This window comes from Cygnus atratus, chromosome 3, assembly GCF_013377495.2.
Source record: "Cygnus atratus isolate AKBS03 ecotype Queensland, Australia chromosome 3, CAtr_DNAZoo_HiC_assembly, whole genome shotgun sequence".
Taxonomy (NCBI): domain Eukaryota; kingdom Metazoa; phylum Chordata; class Aves; order Anseriformes; family Anatidae; genus Cygnus; species Cygnus atratus.
Genome location: NC_066364.1, coordinates 104,534,656 through 104,554,104, shown reverse-complemented (window position 1 = coordinate 104,554,104; position 19,449 = coordinate 104,534,656). Strand labels below are relative to the sequence as shown.

General features: G+C 38.3%; 1 protein-coding gene across 6 annotated transcripts in view; it reads right to left on the bottom strand.

Annotated features, from left to right (window-relative positions):
- PPP1R21 (protein phosphatase 1 regulatory subunit 21) overlaps positions 1-17,455 on the bottom strand; it is a 30,445-nt gene extending 12,990 nt beyond the window's left edge. For 2 of the 6 annotated variants that reach the window (XM_035565218.2, XM_035565245.2), the window contains exons 1-13: positions 17,346-17,455; positions 14,561-14,629; positions 14,050-14,196; positions 12,848-12,949; positions 12,008-12,172; positions 11,858-11,916; positions 9,351-9,445; positions 7,304-7,356; positions 5,021-5,170; positions 1,879-1,980; positions 1,715-1,803; positions 888-1,024; positions 226-318 (exon numbers count right to left, since the gene is read on the bottom strand). In XM_035565218.2, the coding sequence (XP_035421111.1) occupies positions 226-318; positions 888-1,024; positions 1,715-1,803; positions 1,879-1,980; positions 5,021-5,170; positions 7,304-7,356; positions 9,351-9,445; positions 11,858-11,916; positions 12,008-12,172; positions 12,848-12,949; positions 14,050-14,196; positions 14,561-14,629; positions 17,346-17,402 (1,318 nt within the window). In that variant the 5' untranslated portion in view covers positions 17,403-17,455. Of the gene's footprint in view, positions 1-225; positions 319-887; positions 1,025-1,714; positions 1,981-5,020; positions 5,171-7,303; positions 7,357-9,350; positions 9,446-11,857; positions 11,917-12,007; positions 12,173-12,847; positions 12,950-14,049; positions 14,197-14,560; positions 14,630-14,950; positions 15,143-15,617; positions 15,763-16,906; positions 16,992-17,345 lie in introns of those variants that run through there. The other 4 variants (XM_035565228.2, XM_050709384.1, XM_050709383.1 and 1 more) reach the window with 4 other exon arrangements.
- Positions 17,456-19,449: the final 1,994 nt, after the last annotated feature.

The window sequence follows — 19,449 nt, the reverse complement described above, 5'->3', positions numbered from 1 at the left end:
ATCCAGCAACCGAGAAGCACTCCACTAAAAATCCAGCATATCCACAACCTGTTGATAAAAGAAAAGCCATTTACAAGCAGGAAGTTCTGCTTTAATTTTGAAAGTGTCTTCTTCATAAACTTTGGTTATATAGTCATGTTAAAAAAAAAAAGTAATCAACATAAAAATTGTAAGGAATCAACAAAGAAACAAAGCTGAAAACAACCACTACTTCTGCAGTCTCACCTTTTAAAATGTCATGAGATCCACGAAGACTTGCTGCAATGCTTGTAAACACTGAGTTGTAATTTGTTCGAAGTAGTCCTTCTGGTTTTGTGCCTAAAGTACCATGTCAAAAGGGAAAAAACCTTAGCATTCAGTCACCAATGAAAAAAATATCTTTGAAAGTCACCTAACGTTCACCTACTGAAAATATATTTGCTTGAATTACCTCTTCCTTTAATATTAAACATATACATACACTATATAAAATGCAGGTTATTAACAAATTCATGATTAAGAGACAACAAATGACCCAGTGTCAATAGTATGATAAAAAACCTACAACCATTTCTTCTCCTCTACAGTGAACTGCAACTAAAATGCGGTACATGGGATTATAGTGTAATTTTAAGGCCTGCACTGTGTCCATGTCTATCCAGATGGAAGAGTGCTGAGCATTAAAGAAATACCCTACAGCACACACTCCCAGACAGGATAAAAGAGGGTCCAATATGACACAGCATTCTGCGGAACTCATTTGCCCCATAGTTTAGACTGTACCTAAAGAGTAGCCACAATCTTGTTCTTCCTGTATCTAGGAAGTGTTTATTTATTTAAAAAACTGGCCCAAAAGGAATACTAGTACATCCCAGCCTCAATGCAAGTGAGCCAAAACTGGCACTTACTTGGTAAAGCAAGAAGACTAATATACGTGTGTAGCTTCTCAAAGACAGCAGTCAACCTTTTCATGTCTCTGTGTAGTTCCATATTTCTAGCTCTTAAAGCAGCTGTGCAAAGAGAAGACTCACACTCTTCTTCCAAACTAGGAATATATGATTTTTTTAAAAAAAACACAAATGAGTAAGTATCTTTAAAAAAGATCAGTATTTTTGGGGGTAGACAGCTAGTACTCTCTACATCCCCAATCCAAAGCAACAATAAACTGGGAATTTATTTTAGAAAGGTTAACTTATCAGAGTAACTTAGCAAAGGTACAAAGAAAGCATAAAAAGCTTTTCCTTCTTCCTTAAGCCAAACCTATTTTTTAAGTATTCCTTTGCACTGATAATTCGCCTTCCTTTTCAACGACTCATGAACAAATATTTTCACTGCAGAAGGAATGTACATCTGACCAAGTTTTACTAAATTGCTATAATTGCTGCATGACAAATAATTTCTTGAGCCTGTCCAAAGATTAACAGTTTAAGTGCGTAACATCTGAATAGTATCAGTGCTACTGAGTAACATGATTAAAGAACATTAAAGGTCTGTGCAGCTTGTATTAGAGCTTCATCTGTGAGGGGATAAAAATTTTAAGGTATATGGTTTTAGATCTAATGCACAGATGGAAAAAGCATAACCTAAAGGCTCAAAAAACAGCAGGCAAAGAAGAAAGTTCCGCTTTTAAATCCAAGGTGCATTAAGGACTGACTTAATATTGAGTTGTAGATGTTGCCAATGCTGCAAATCTGACATAGTGACCCTTTATTTTGATCTATTAAATCAAAAGTACCTTTTTAACTGATAAGGAAGAATCTTTCTTAAAAAGCATAAGTATGAAGCTAAATGTTCTGAGAAGGCCTTCAATTTCACAGCTGTTTCCTGGAAAGAAAGATAACAAATTGGTATTTTTGCTCTGTAAAGATCTTTTTCAATGATGAAAATCATAAATCTTACCAGGACTGTCACAGTATCTTCAGTAATACTCTCAAACAAGTGAAGCATTCCTTCCTCCAGAGGGCGAACATACAAAGCATTTTCATGAAGATACTGTGAGAACTAAGCACAGAGAGATTTTAAAATGGTGCTTGGTGAAGGCTCTCAAACTATGTTAAGATAACAATTTACACTTTACAAAGTACCTGTAACTTGAAATGATCCCCAAAACATCATTAACAAAACAGTAAAGTGTACAGCCCCCTCTTCTTACAGGGCACACAAACACATACCTTGAGGGAAAGTGAAAAATAGTGAAAACTATATTGGAAATCCAGGCAAAACCCCATCCAGGACTTTGCCACAGTACCCTGTATCTCCCTTTAACTGCCATGCACAGCACACCAAACTCCTGCTTTTTTGGCTATAAACACTTTCATTATTTATTCAATTACACCAAATTAAGGCTAGATCCATGCACCCATTAAGCCACCAAAACAAACTGTCCTACCTTCCTCCCAGCTGTTCACCTGTCAGCCCTCATCCTGTGCACAAGCATTTATTTGAACATGCTGTGCAAAGTATTGAAGAACTAAACTGAGTTAAAACTGACAGCAAGAGAAATATATTTTAATTTTTATCTGTTCACAGTCCAGTTTGACACATGGGGAAAAGTATACTTCTGTCAATACAAAGTATGGAGGATGGAGGAGTAATTAAGCAAAGGGAGAACTGCTGCTTTCAGGAACTATGTCAAGTTAGAGCAGTTTTGAAACACGGGTGTCAAAGAACTGCCTGACTTTCCTAAAAATTACTTATATTAATTTTATGGATAATTTCTCCTTCAAAAAAAGCCTGGAAACAAAGGCATTCAAACTTAAACTCTTCAAAATGAACACTCGTGGTACTGTTAACATTTATAAATGTGACTATAAACACCACAGAATTACAAAAACCTTTTCCACAGATTGACATAGGCAATCAAAAAGTGATACTGTGTTTTTTTTTTTAATTTATCCCACAAAAGACACCTTCACCTTTGATTATTTATACTACAGTAGTAGCTAAAGATCCCAGGCAAGTAGGGTACAAGAAACTTTAGTAATTTTTTTTTTTTTGCTATTATTATGCTGCAGTAACACAGTGTTAACAAGAAGAGAGATGCGAAGCTCTCATTCATACATGCATATGTCTGGATGGAATTAAGGAGAATTCCTAAATCTAAGGAGGAAGAGCCACATGCAGAACGCTCCTGCCTTGTTGCAAGAGAGAGGACTGGAGTTATCTGGCACGATGCTGAAGCCCCAGTAGAACCCAGCAATCCAATACTTAAAGAGAAAACAAATACTTGAACCTGGAAGAGAATTGTCCACATCTACTTTGAGTGTTTGGTGTGGAAAAGAGCTTGAAAGCGCCAGACAAGACCTGGAGTTGGGGAAAAATAAATCAGCACAAGTGTGCTAAGCCACTACATGACACTTGTCTCATTTTCTCTACTGCATTATGGGGAGGTTTTTGAAACACTCAGTGGAGGAGCTAAGATCACACTGAGAATTATCTGCCAAACAGATAAGTTAATCAAAGATATAGGACCAAGAGCAGCTTCAAGAAGTGCAAAAAAGACATTTTGCTGCTGGAAAAAAAATCACAGCAAAAGCTGTAAGGTAGAATGCACTGAAACATTTAGGTTATAAATATACAGGAACAGAGGCAGGCTGCAAGAAAACAATTATGACGACAAACAAAGCCTGAACTGAATCCATCATCAGAAAAGGAGAATCAAATTACAGTTCTGATTAAGTTGCATGTTTCAGCTGTGTGAAAGCACTTTGCTGAAAAACAAAGAACCATTAGTTAGGACATTAAGAAAAAACATGCATGAGAAGTGATGTCTATGAAACCTGATTTTATTGGCCTACTGTAAACTGCAATAGTGTTTATAGAATCCAATCACTGTTAGGCCAAAGACAGTTCCTGCCCCAGAAAACTTGGAAGATAACAAAACTACATGGCCTTCACAAGAAGGATATGCCGTTTTGAGTGTTGCTAGTGGCAGGAGCAAGAAAATACTGTTTTCAAACCAAGAGCTATGCTGAAACTCTGAAAAACTTCATTCTTGATTTAAATACGTGAAAAAACTGAGAAGGTAAATGTAACAGGATTTCTCCAGAAGAACACCCACATAAGCATATTTGTTGCCTCCAAAGAGGCTGAAGGATGTCCTCCCAAGAACAGGAAAGTTTTATGACAGTTTAACATTGCTTATATAGGTACTACGCAGCCATTCAATATACGGAAAATAACATCCATCTCTAAATTAAGTCTGAGCCATGCAAACCAGTAAATTGAGATTTTCATCTGAACCACAAAATACTAGGTCATCTAGCTACCAACTTTAAAGCACGTTTGTCCACTGACACTGTAAAGTCAACAAGTCAGACGTTAAAGCAATTTTTATTCCATAGCGCCCACATATGAACTCCCTGCACAAACACTTGTGCGCAGTATTATCTTCTATGTTTCATAGCATAGAAGGTAAAATTCAAAAGGTCCAACTTGAGAACTCTGAATGACACCCTAAAGGAAAAATAAAATAAAAGAATCTTCCCATGGAGTTGCATAAGAAGAGCCAGGTCACATTTCTCAATAATTTCAACATGCTTTTCATCAGACTTCAAGCTTCAGCACACTTACAGGAGGGGTCTTTACATAAATAGCCCAAAATCAGATTATAAAGTTGATATTTGACAAGCAGAGTCCAAGTTCTCACCTTTGTAAACCTAATTTACATCCAGTTTATTTCACATCATAGTTACACACTTCAAACACAAGACCTTCTGTCTTCTTATCTCCCATGCTACACAGTGCATTTTTACATTAACTAATGAATACACTTTAATTTGGCATTTAAAAAGCAAAACTTTGATTTGCCTATCATACTTCTAACAAAGGCACAGGGGAAAATGATTCTCTGCAACTAGCCCTTTCCCCATATTCCGACAATTTACCCAACAGAAAAGACCTCTCATGCAGGAAAAGCTACCTGTCAGAAACACATTTACAGCATTCAGTAAAGGAGGTAGAAGTTTCAATGACTAAGATTATTCACTCAGTAAAGTCTACGTAACTGAATATACTTACAGCTGAAATCAGTAAGCTTTACCTTCTGATTTAATGGTGATATAGTGTCTGTTGCAGAATCAATGGGAAAGATCTGGACCTTCTGCTCAGTGTATGTATGAAAGTTCAAAAGAGCTGTTACAAGCTCTTGAACAAAAGACAGTGCCTGGCCAGCAAGGTCTCGCAGCTTGAGCTGTAAAGACAAGTTATAGAAGTGATTGCATTTGACGCGTACCTATTTAAACGTGAAAAATATTCGGTGGTTAGACACAAGAAAAAAATGCTGACTTCTTTCCTGCCACTAGTTCAGCATAAGACACATAACAGCAATTATCCACTTATAAACTTTAAAAGTGAATTTATAAACTACAATTCCATTCCGAAACGCACGTTTTTGTTCATTGAAGTGTTTGTATTCCATACAACAGATGATGCTTGCTTTTGCTGTATTTCTCAAACTACAGGCCACAAGAACACTTAAGAGGTTGTCACAACTACACAAGCAATCTTTGAAATAAATACTTCAAGATCAATAGACTGATAGCTGACCACAGCTCAGTTCTTTCACTGTGATGAAAGCAAGGAATTTGTGACAACTATCTGGAAGGAAACTTAAGTACTAAAGAAAACAAGTATTTTATTCTGGGGTTCTCTCCAAGAATAAAAGGTGTCTGCTTCTCTAATTAGCAATGCAGTTCTCCCACCTGTACAGAACTGAGCTGCTGCTTGCATGAGGGTGTTCTTTAGCTTCAGTGCAATTGGAAGATATCCGAGAAACAAATCAAAAATGGGGCATTTTGAAAATGCAAAGGCAATGGAGAAGAAAACCTTATTCTGTTGTGAATATGGAGTACAGAATAAGGGTAAAGTGACATTTCAGCCAAGAATGAGTTATCCTTCAGAGACGTATTGCTAATAGTTCAAGTGTCAAATGAAGTGAATCTCAACTGTGGATCAGGGATAGCTGCAAATAATTAATAGTCATTATACTCAGTTTGTGTATCTTAATTATCTATGCAAGAAAGGAAAACAGACAATACTACTGTTTTGCTGTCCTTTACATTGCAGCCTGTGTTAATACAGTAGCGTTTTGCCTCCACTGGCAGAGCCAGTCATAAAAATCTGTCCTGGAACATTTTCAAGACTGCAGATCTTGAAGCATGAAGCTGGCTGACAGAGTGCTACCAGGCAACAGTAAAGGGATAAACTCTGCATGAAGTTATTCAGATTTTTTTTTCTAGTACTCAGCAACAGGCCAAATTAAGACTATTTCCATCACAAAATTGGACACTAGGTCACCAACTCTCACAACAGACATAAGGAACAAGGTCTCCTATAGACATACTTATGAAGAAAAGAGAAAGCAGCTATTTGAAACTTTTCTAGTGACATCCGAATGCACTACCTTGAAGGTTCTAGATATACCATACAAGCAAAGCGAAAATACTGTGCACTGAGGGACCTACCCTCACTAATAGCACAGCAGAAAAATACTGACTGCACCAAGGTACGTGATTTACTCCAGTAAAAATCCCAATACTCTTAGATATTCACAGAAAACTAGTTTTCACTTTTTAATACGAAGTTGCATTCCCAAGGAAGTTGATGAAGTTACAGTAATGAACTGAAACTGTGTATTTCAAGTTTAGTAGTATTTAAATTAATAAGGGTAATTGGGCTGTGTTTTGGTCAGAAATATCCCATAAAATGGGAGTGAACTAAAGCTCTCAGAATTACAACATTTATTCCTTCAAAAGATTACAACGTATGACAAATAATATTAATATATTATCTAGTATACACCAACTTACAAATGAAAACATTTTTCAGAGCTTGTGATGTGACCAAAGAAGCTGAATTTGAGGGAAACTAAAGATATCAAAGCTACCTTTTTTCCAAAAAAGATTAAATCCTCTAAACTAAGATAGATTTAACTTTAAAAATGAAATGTTCAGGTTCTAACTTACTGCTGGTTTACATAGTAAAACAGTATTTCAAGTATTTATCTTTAATAAGAACTATATAGGCACTTTTGCCATTCTTTCTATAAAGATGTCACTTTATTAATACTTAACAACAATCACCAACTGGGAGTCAATGGACTAGCTCTAGGTCAGAGTAAGATAAGCAGATGACTTATTGCATATAAGAGTACAGACTGTCTTTAAGAAGTGCAGAAGCTTTGTGGACAGAAATTTTCTTGAAGTACCACAATAATAAGAAAGATAGTCTATCTTCTGCCATTTTAGGTTGCTGAAACAATTGTTTTCGTTCAGTATCTGTGTAGAAAGTTACTTCTTTACATACAAAGTCAAAAAATACTTACCTGATATCTTCTGTTGTGTAATGGTATGTTCAGAGCATTATACCGATTTGATCCTACAGAACAAAAATTGAGATGCATACGTATTAAATCATGTTTTATTTAAAAAAACTTACTGATATACAGTGATTTAAATAAACTCACTGCAGTAATAGTAGAGTTTATGTAAGTAATAACTATAAACATTAGAACAATGGACGTAATGAGGTTGGACTAGCCATCCTCAGTTAAGAACCATTACTATGACTAAACAGGAAGTCTTCCTATACTTGCCTCAGATTATCAATCTAGTTTAACTATCTGAACACCCTAAATTTGATAGCAAACAGTACAATCTTCTTGCCCAGAAGAACAATATTCTTCACTACACAAGAGTGAAGTCTTTAAAAAAAATCCTTATAGAATCCAAGACTAATTTGAAATTTCAGTTACATCCCAGCAACTGTCAAACAAGATCAATGTATTTTCTTTAAAGAGCTCCTCTATGTACACAATTTGTTGATTGTTCAGAATAAGTTCTACTCCCCATATATTTCAGCCTTTGTTTCAGTTACAGAGCACGTGGGATGATTATTCAGACAAAAATTGGAACCCAGAGAACAGCTTACAAAGTCTTACGTATTTAAAAAGGAACATGCACATTCTCAATTAAGTGCAATAAGCACCACTATCTAAGCTGTCATAAAAAATTCAACTTCTTACTCTTTAAAAATCACTATTTGAAATTACTGAATGCTACTACCTGTAAGGAAGGGATTAAGAAAGTTGGTCTTTATCTTCTTGTTCTTGAAATCACACTTGATAATCAAGTAATCTGTTGCTGAAACTGAAGCCAGCTACTAGTTACATTTAAAACCAACTACAGAGCCAATAGCAAGATATTTGGAATCCATAGTACACAATCATTTCCTGACTTTCTCTCGCTATTCTGTCACTAAAGAGCTTTCCACTTCCGCACTGTTTTCTACACAAGCAAAAGTGTACTACGTGATCATGGCAGCTGAGCGAGCTGAGAAATTACGTACAGAGTTTTTGCTAGAAGTATAACCACCTGTAGATGTCAGCCAGAGAAGTATAAGCAAGAAGCAGACAGCAGGCAAAGATCTTTACTTGTAAGAGGCAAGGAGGTAAATAAGGATTATCAACTCAAAGCACTGCTATCTAAGCATAATATGCTGTATGAGGGTCAACATTTCCTAAGGAGCTCTGTTTTTTCCAAGCCAAGACTCACTGTACTGCCAACCCAGTGGAGAACCTGGATGGCTCACCCCTGTAGCAACCAGCCAGATCAGCTTTTACAGAATGTAAGGCTGTCCAAAACATTAAGATTACTGCTAGAATAGTACACACTCCCTACCCAAGTGCAACCTCATATTGAGTCTATTCAAAAACAGCACTGATCTTGCATATACTGACTGATTCTGGTACCAAAGCACTCCTTCAGGTTAAAGTCCCTGTCCCAAAATCAGAGTACTTTCTTTCATGAAAAGGTAAGTCCAAGATAAACAATAAGTAAGTTGTAGTCTAGGTGTTCTCTGACCAGAGATGCGACATACTGACAGGCTTTCCACTAAGTACACAACATTATTTATGCAGTGCCTCATTGAGTCAGTATTACTGCAGCCACTAGTTTATTCCCAACTTACTGTAACTCTTAAATTTACCCCAACAAAAATATCATTCTTTGAGATGAGTACCTAAAGGCAGCTTTGTGGAGAAACTGGTAAGTTGACAGTGTTTCCTCATCTTTCACAATATTCTGTCAACACTAAGTAAGACAAGTGTTAAGTTACTCAAAGGCTTTTTAAAGTTTTTAATTTTCACTTTACATAAAATACCAAATTTTAAGTATATATATTTAAGATCACTGAATGAAAGGTGACTAGCAACATGAATATATATTACATTTAGCTCGAGGTATCTGCTTAGATGTCCAAAATTTCTTACATCTAATGCATTTTAATTCTTAAAGAGCATTTCCTCCACATGGGTACCTAAAATTATAAAATTAAACAAGAGGACTAAAAAATCCAGACAAGGCAATACGTACTTGTGTCATTAAAAGGTACTTTTTCACTGATTATGCATAGAGATTCTTCCAGTCTACTGCCCAAAGCTGCTTGAAGATTCTTTAACTGTTGCTGACTAAATAAACAAAAAAGCACACACATTCAATGTAAACCTTTAAAATTTGATCTGTATCACCACCACCTTAGCTCACCCTAAGCAACCCTTGAGTGTACAGGTATCTGTCTTTCTAGATGTTAGGATGACTCCTATCTTGTCTTCTTTCTCCTGTGTCATATTTAGACTACAACAATGTATTTTAGTCACTAACAAACGCATTGAAAGATGCAAGAAAATGTTGTAAATCTTAAGTTCCATTCTCAATTAGCTCAAACTCAAATTGGGTTCCAAACTCAATTTTCTTTATAATCTTTACATTATTTTCCAGGTCCACATTTATTGCGTAAGCTATAAGAAAAGTATTCTTTTCTGCTGGAACTTGAATGGGGAACGCAAGAAGGCCTTTATGTTAGTTACTTTATACCTGATATGGTATTTCATACCAAGTTGCTGATAATTCACTAAGTTGTCGCATCATAATTAGAAACACCTCAAAAGCCAAAGTCCTGTATTTGAGCATTGTTATGATACCACCTGTCCACACAAGGTTTGGCAGTTGTTTCTGATGCATTCTTAAGTTATTTTTACTTAGATGTGCTTCACTTACATCTGATTGCATACACAGATGTGAATCTGAATTATTACTGTTCATCTGTATATTAAAGGTAGTAGTAGTAAAATATTCCAGCACATATTTTTTTTTTTTAATTTATACTGCATATTGATTTTCAGACTAAATTCTACACCTTACCCAACTGCGACCCTCAAAATCTTCACTGTTTTGTTTCTAGTTTGACATCTATTACTCCTGCACACATACTGGAGGGTGGGAGGAAAGTGTCAAAGTGATAGCTCTTTATTTTTTCCTCTTAAAAAAAGTATTCAAATACATGGAATTTAATCATTAATCAGGACTGACAGGGAAGAAGTATCCAAATAGACAAGTATGATATTGAGAAACTGCCCAGTAAGTAGCTCACACACACGAACTAAGATTTTTCTTAAAGAGCAGCCCCAAAATCGCATAGAAACTGCACAGCATAAACTGCAGTGGAATAGGGCATGATAGAAAAACTCAGATAAGTTGCAGTACATATTTTTCCTTTTTGTACTATAAAGGAATGGATAGTAAGTAATTTGATATATTTTGTTTTACATTCTATCCTTTAAATTTTCAAGGCATGCATGCTGTCAAGTCTTGTATGCCCTTCACAGAATCATTCAGGTTGGAAAAGACGGCTAAGAACATCTAGTCCAACCCTTGCTTTCTAGAATAAAGCTTGGATTTAAAAGGCAAATGGATCCCTTCTGCCAAAAAGCTTGGGAAAACAGAAGAACAGTACTTTCATAACGACATCCTCTGTCTAGTGTTCATTATATCTTAATTTTAAATACCAAAAATCAGTAAGTGTCAGGCTTTGTTTTTAAAAAGCCACCCTTCTTAAATGGTAGGGACAATTTCTTACGACAGTAATTTTGCAGTCATCGTAAAAAATGACAGATGTGCTTTAAATTAAATAGCAGCAGATTAAGACTACATTTTCTTAAACGCCACAAAAAAGCAAGTAACAGCAAAACATAGCTTTCACCCTCTTTTACAAGTCACATTCTCAGTGAAACTCTGATCTTCATTAGAGTTGAGTTAATGAATTCAAGTATTTTTCAAGATTACCATTTGAAAGAAGGAACTTTTCATCTGACCATTTACTGTGCATTTATCCTTTACATCAAAGATCCATACTGCAAATTTTTAAAAAATGCACCTTAATAGTGAACTTCAGAGAAGTACACCTTAACTTGATTTGGCCTGCAGTCCTCAGCTTCTTCAGTTTTCTACAACTTGTCTTGAAAACAATGAAAGCATTCCAAAACTAACAATAGAATCCTTGAGCAAAAAACTTCAAATATTCTAGCTGAGTGTTTTACCTGCAAATACCAATAGCAAAAGCTATTGCTCAAAAGGCACTGGGGGGTGGGAAGAGAGAGAGGATTCTTGAAACTCTTCAGCTGGTTGTCTTGGCATAACTTCACCAAGCCCCAACCCATTGGCTCCCTGCCTTCCCCCCCCACCCCACCCGCCATTTTTGCAAACTCCTATCTCTGTTTCATAGAAGTTCAGTGATTTCTTTACATTTTATAATGTTCCATGACAAAGAAATTTTTCAAATCATTCATCAGCTTCGCAGCTACTTAAAATAGCTTGGCAGATAGAACTGCTCTTAGTGAGAGCTGACTCCGGAACTGATTGTCTAGTTACATACGCAGCAGAAGAAAAATGGGTCAGACCTGCATGGTGTTGATGTTAATGTGCTACTGCCCCATATTTTGAGTTTTATCAACTTTTTTTTAAAAACATTATTACTCTTTAAAAGCAATCCAGCAGTCATTTCTTTAAAGCAAATTTTCATTATATTAACTTAAAACACTTACCATTCTTCGGTTCGAAGCCTACAGTCCTTAGCTTCTCTTTCTAGTGTCTGAGACTTGATCTTTATGCAAGAAAATAATCTCACAATGTAAATACTGACACAGGAAAACATTTCATTTTTAAACTTGTCAAGTAACAGAAAAGCTCCTTACTTCCAATTTGGCTTTATCATTCTGCAGCTTTTCTATAGTATCTGTGTATTTCCTTGTTAAACTGTCCACCACAGCCTGATGCTGGGCAGCATCAGTTTCCAAAACTTCAAGTCTAGTTCTCAGTTCTGCTTCTAAGCGTTTGTGCTGCTCGTCTGCTTCAAAGAACTAAAATAAGAAAAGCGATCTTATATTAAAGTTTCATTTTACTACGGAACCTAGTCCTATGAATTACACTAATGTAATTAGCCACTCCAGGTTCAAAACACATACATACTAATTCTCAGACAAGTAGAAATTTTATACTGTTATTTACAGGGAAAAAAGAGATTCAGAAACAAAGTACTTTGTGTTTATTACAGGCCTGCAATATCAAATACTTAAAATATTAATGGTGTAATTTGGGGAAATTAAACATGAACCACAAGGCTTTTTGCTGAAGTTTTCTAAACCAAAGTGAAGTACATTCTTGACTTGATTATGGTAATTTGCAGAAAACATTTTACACTTTAAAGCAAATTGTAAACTGTTAGTGAACTAAAAAGCTTCCAACACAGTACCAAGCATGACTACTTTCAGTAGATTAGCTGTCACAAAAAGTTAAAAATTTAAGTGAGAAGAACGTATATAATATAATATATTCAACACACTGTCTTCAGAATCTGAAGTCAGGATACTTTCTCATTTTGCAGGGGAACATACTTGTAAACAACAGTGGCTGATCTAATCTGCTGTTTTGCATGTAATTAAACCTCTAAACCCACTAGTATTCAGGTGTATTTTCTTCATCTTTCTCTGACTAGTTTTCTCAAGTAGAAAAAAAGACTAAAAGATTTTACTCACAAGTATATGCAGTCGTTCGTTCTCTTCTATCTTCTTCTGAAGATCTTCATTGAAGACGCTTTTCTGCTCTTGACTCAACTGAGATGAAGATTCTGCACTTTTCTAAAAAAAAAAAAAAAAAACCAGGTAGATGCATTATCCCCAAGTATGCGGAGGTATCCTAAAGCACAACCCCAAGTGTATGAAAACATTTCCCGGTCACTAATTCCCAGTAGGAGCACATTAATATGCATCTTAAACTGAAATATCTAAAGATACACGTATTGCGCACAGCATTAGCTTAAAAGCAGCACTTTTTCCTTTGCACTGTTGTTATTGTACAGCGGTAGAACACTGATTTAATAAGGGCTAAGGAAGCCTCTACTCAGACTTCACATTCACACACACAAGATGGTTAGTGTGGGCAGGTTCCCATTTGACATTATTTAAATCCTTCATGATTCCAAGCAGTTGGCAATATTAACCCCCACACACAAAGGCATACACAGGTCCTGGAACCAAGTAAAAGGCTCACTGTCCTGCACCAGGTGTCCATGTGTAAGCTGGTATGGTCACACCAGGGATAATCACAAGAAGCATTCTACAGCCTGCCACTGGATAATGGCAGGCAGCACCGGAGAACACAACATCTATGAACTAGAATACCAGAAATACTGTGGTACATTCCCCTCCTTCTAAAAAGACTGATCTGATGCAGATCATCTAGCAGAAACTTAATTTAAGTAGTTCTGTATGTGATTTACTTGGTCTCCCAGTGGCAATTCTCATAAGTAAGGATGACATTGAATTAGTAGGCCTATGTTCAAAAGAATGTACTCAGTGAGGCCCTAGAGCTAAAACTAAACAGAACATATCTAAAAGGTAATACAAACATCTTAAAATAATAGAGAACTACGCATTCTAACAATTGAACAAGTAAGAAAAGTTGGAGGCAATGGTTTGAGAGCCTACTCAAGCCAGGCTGAGGCCCTTCAAAACTTGGAAATCCATCTAGTGAAGCTGCAAGTTACATAAAATGAAATAAAAGAACAGAATGGCCAAAATGCATTTAGAAGAAAAATCTACTTTTTTTTTTTAAGTTCTGAAAAAAAACATTAATCTAAAGACGTGATGCAACATAACTGCTGCTAGAAAACAGGATAAAACAGTGACAAGTCAGTAATAGACATCTGCTAAGCAAATAGTTTGCCTTTAGCATATACCTTGTTCTTTTTGCCTCTAGCTTCACTTAATGCAAGTTCATCTTGAAGTAACTCCACCCGCTTGGCAAGTTGCTGATTTCGAAAGGTCAAGCTGTCCATTTCTTGTTGCAGTTTTCTCAGTGATTGATCCTTCAACTTCAGTTGCTCCTGAGTGACCATAAAAAAATAGATTTTAAAGCTGTCACACTTACTTTCATACATGCTTTTATTAAAAAGTATCATAAGCACTCATTAAAAAAAATTACTTTCTTCAGTATTTGGACACTGATGAGGCATAAAGAATTTCTTATAAGCTAAAAAAAAAAAACAGAAGAATTAAGAAGCAACTTTCTACTTTTACAAAGTGAGTACCTACACAGAACAATCACCACAGTAGCTGCAGAACAGAAATTCTTAACTGAATCAGTTTCCTCCTTCATTCTCTTAATCACAACACTGAGTTAAAAAACCTTCCTTTTAACTATTTTGTCACAGCTTAATACATCTGACATGAGCATTTTCTGGGGATTACCTTCAGAGCAGCAGAGTTCGCTTGCTCATCTACAACCCCTTTTTTCAGTACTTGGTTCTGAGCTCGAAGCTGGAAAAAAAAAAAAGATGCCAGTAACTAAGCAAGACAAAAAAACAACAAAAAGCAATTCACTAGAATGTGCAGAAAACATTGTATACAGTCATGACAGCACTAGATGTGCTTCTTAAAGAATTCTGTTGAAGCAGGTAGTTATCAGGTTGAAAAAAGTATTAGTTTCATATTCTGAACTGCCAAGAAACAAGACATTATTTAACCAGCTGAACTTCTTGGATCAAGTAAAACTTAATAACTCTTTTGAAAATGAACAACTCAAATACAGTTAAGGTTTCAAGAACTGTGAACAGTTACAGCAAAGTCACAACTTCTTACTCAGATACATTGGAGATTCTCTGGAGAACAAGTCTTACGAGGAGCGGCTGAGGGAGCTGGGCTTGTTCAGCCTGGAGAAGAGGAGGCTCAGGGGCGACCTTATCGCTCTCTACAGTTACCTTAAAGGAGGCTGTAGTGAGGTGGGGGTTGGTCTGTTCTCCCACGTGCCTGGTGACAGGACGAGGGGGAATGGGCGAAAGTTGCGCCAGGGGAGTTTTAGGTTGGATGTTAGGAAGTACTTCTTTACCGAAAGGGTTATTAAGCATTGGAACGGGCTGCCCAGGGAGGTGGTGGAGTCGCCATCCCTGGAGGTCTTTAAAAGACGTTTAGATGTAGAGCTTAGTGATATGGTTTAGTGGAGTACTTAGTGTTAGGTCGGAGGTTGGACTCGATGATCTTGAGGTCTCTTCCAACCTAGAAATCTGTGTCTGTGTCTGTGTCTATTGCTACTTCTGCCTCTTCCCTGTTCTCCCCAGAACTGTTCGTGACTGGCTCTGGAACACAAGCAAAGCTCAGAATGAAGTCAAAATCTGTTTCAATTCAAGAAGAATACCTATTACCAGAAGCAGCAGATAATCCTGACAATGCCTTGACAGAAGCCTCAGGAAAACATCTAAAAAGCATACAAGGAAAAGCCCTCTCAGACTTAATTATGAAGTTCACAAACCTGAGCTAAAAATCACTAAGGTGAAAAGTGCCAGTCAGGACACCCATTTGCCAGTCACTTTACAGAGTACCTCTACTCTGCAGCACTAAGGCCACCAACAGTCCCATCTCTCCATTTCTTGATGATTGCTTGAGCCCCAGTTTCTGCAGTGGTAGTCTGTATTCATCTGACATGTTTGATTCCAGCTGCTGCAGATACAAATTAAAGGGGCTTGTACAGTCTGGCAGAAGGATAAAAAGCAAGATTCAATGTAAAACAGCAACAATATATCGTTTTATATATTCAATATATATCTATTTCAATATATTTCAATATATTTCAAAAGGTCAAAAGGCAATTGGCATCACTAAAGACAGGATTCGCCCTGCAGTATTCCCATTGTGCTGCTCAGACATCACAAAGGCAAGAGAAGAAACTTTCAAGAGCATCACAGATTTCCAAGCACAGGCTGCCCCCAGCAAGAAAAAGCAGCGCAGCAGCTTTCTATTCCTTTTTTTTCACCACAGCTACTAACGCAGGAACATGTCGGGTGCAGTGATAAAACAGAATGAACTATCTCAATCGTGCTGCACCAAGATATCCAAGCTGAAGCATGATGCACAAGTTGAAAGAGCTTTTTGAGTCCTGCTTCCATGAGAGGTGCGTGAAAGAGTAAGAAGCTGCAACTCAAAGGGAAGAAAAGTTTCTGAAGCCACAAACCCTTCTGGACTGCTCTGAACCAAGAAGGAAAGTGATCCTTTGCCAGGTACTTCCCTTGTCGCTTCCTATATCTATTGAGCGCTCATCTGCCCCGTTCCGTGGCTTCCATAGCACCATTAGTGAACTGGTAAAGAGCTTGATAGGACCACTCTCCTTTTCCACCTGCACACAATAACCTGTCAATTCAACAACTGATTATTCGCATGAAAGAGTTAACTACAAAGGTGATCCCACAATGTCCTGGGGCTGCTCCACAAGAAACAGGATGAGACCAAAAAAATAGTTCCCGTGAGGAACCAATGAAGCATTGCAACTGACAGCTGCAAAATGAAGTTCAGAGAATGCTTTTGCACAACGTGATAACAAAAGAGAGGATCTGTTAGCTGGAACATTCAAAAGCTATAGTAAAAGGTCCATGTTTCAAAGTGTCATCCAGGAATCAAGCAGAAAAGTCCTCAGTTACCTTATCCTGAGCCATAAATTAATGTCCAAGGTACAGGAGGACCAGTGGAGAAAGCAACAAGAACAGACAAAAACAGTGACAGAAACAACTCTTAAGTTGGGTTTTCTTAACATGTGGAAGCACTTACAAAATATACAGCTGTGAACACTTTAGATTCCATCTAGTCTTTTATAGCAGCTCTAAGGGGAAAGAGTATTTGACGACGCCTCGTTCTGTAACCCAAGGAAAGCTGTCAGACATGGTCAGTATCTCACGCCAAGCTCTTTGACGGTTGGAACATACAAAAATTAAGCGCTGGCTTTCCTTCCCAAGGCGGTAGGAGAACTGTGCCATTCAAGACCAACGGCCCCATCTTCTTTTCAGTGACCAAATACAAAAGAGCTCTGGATTAAGCATCTTGCACGTACTAGAAGGAAAAGCGCCGTGCTGTGGGACAGGAGCCTCCGCACCCTGTGGCTGCGACACCGCCTCGCCCCCCCGCCCGCAGCCCCGCGCACCCCCAGCCCCAGCCCCAGCCCCAGCCCCAGGAACGGGCCCGGCCCCCCGCGAGGCGGCGGCGGCGGCACCTTGGAGTACTCCTGGGCCAGCTTCTGGTACTTCCCCGGCAGCTCCGCCGCCGCCATCGCCCCGCCGCAGGAAGGACGGACGGGCGGACGCGCTTCCGGGTTGGGCGCGGTGACGTCAGCACGCCGCCCCCTGACGGCCGCGCGGGGCGGGGGAGGCGGGGCTTCGGCCGGCGGCGCCGCCATCTCGACGCAACTTCCAAGATGGCGGCACGGGGGGGGCGGGCGCGGTTGGCATGGCAACTAGTGATGCGCCCTGCGCGGGCTCGTCGCTACGGAGCGCCGCCGCGGACAGAAAGCTGCAGCGCGAAGCTGCGGCGCCGGCGGGCGGGAAGGCGCCAGGGGGCGCGGGCGCCATTTTGGGGCAGTCGTTAGGGCGTTGAGGGGGGTCACTGCCACCTCAGCTGGCTGCCAGGACCCTTTGTTCAACAGCCTCCCTGCAGCTTCCCCACTAGTACACTAATTATCTCCTATTTTCTTTTTCCCGTACGTTTGCTGTACATTTAAACGTGTATACACCATAAGCACTTACCAGGCAGAATCTGAAGACATTGTAGTTGGTGTATTTGGTTGTGACATGCCCATCCAATAAAGATTTTTTTTTTTTAAACAATTGAGATCAGGTGTGTAAGGAAAAAAATAATGAGGCAAAACATTAATGATACTTAAACAGCATATGTTGAGCATCTGGTCATTTGCAGGTTAAGGGCTTCCTAGTCTAGGATAGCAATGTAAAAACAATTTATAATTTTTGTTTAGCTTCAATAGTATCTATGGTTGGTTTTTTTTCTGCTGAATTCTAGCACAATGTCTTCATAGTCCTTCCTCGGTCGCAGGTAGTGCAAGGGATGCTAAATCATTGGTTTTTCACCTCCTTTTCTCTTTGTTTCCCTGAAGTAAGAAGTAGCCACCTACAATGGAAGCTAATCCTTTGTCTTAGTCTGTAGCTTTGATGGTGTTTGCTATTGTTTTCCTTATCACAGTAGCAGAGGTGGCAAACACAAATAGGACATGACAGGTAGATTAGCACATACGTTTGTATCTCCAGAGGAGTTCTTAGGTTGGAGGATGTATCGCTGACCCATATTGCCAGGAACAGAGACTGCACATTTTTAGAAAGTCTAAAAAGGGGCAAAAGCAAAATACGTGTTATCACTATTCATCCAAATGATCTTGATGCTGTTCTGCATGACCAAATGAGCTTAAATAGCTATACTGGAATAAGGAAGCTCTAATTTTTAACGGTAGAGCCATGATAGTCTATTCCTTCTACTCCATTTTGTATTCCCTACAGAAGTTCCTAAGAAAGTACTTGGAAGTACACTGCAATTGCTGTTCAGCATACCGGGGTTAATAATAGCCCACCTCACATGGTATGTCTTCACATGTCAGCATGGTAATTTTTATACTGGAAAATTATTAAAAACATTTAAAATTGATTCTAAGCCTGTGTTTTGAGGTTTGATTCTCTAGGATGTATCTTTCATGAAATGTTAGACTGAATTGCTTTGAGCATACACTGCAAAACGCGGTACTCCTGTTTTGTCATGTGTTCAAAGATGCTTTTGTGATAGCATTTTCTCCTTGTATCTGGTGCAGTGCATGCTGGCAGAGGGGTTTCACAGATGAAAGCTGGGAAAGGATGCTGAGGGAGTTAGAGTGCATAGCTGTACCAGAGTGAATTGTTTCCACACTGACTACGACAGCGATTCTGACTGGGCAGCTGTATTCAGGGTGGAATAACATGGACTTTATTTACCTGCAGCCATCTAGAATGGCCAGATCCAAATGTACGTTATACAGGACATTTATCATAGAAGGTCATGCCAGCTTCTTGAAACACAAGCAGACTGAGTGGATCAAAAGATCGGTGCTCTTACTGCTTAAAGGCTGTAAGGCTGACAGCTGACTGCAGGATTTTTAGGCTCATCAGAAACAGGTCTACTTCAATGTATTTTGAGCACCACCAGGCCAGCCTCTTGTATTTTAAAGTCCTGCCTTTAAACCAGCTTTTCATGGATCCTGGAGTCCAATATAATGTTAGCAACATATAATGTTGTAATTTATCACTGTTCTGGGGTGGTGCCTGGTAAACAGGTTGAGTCAA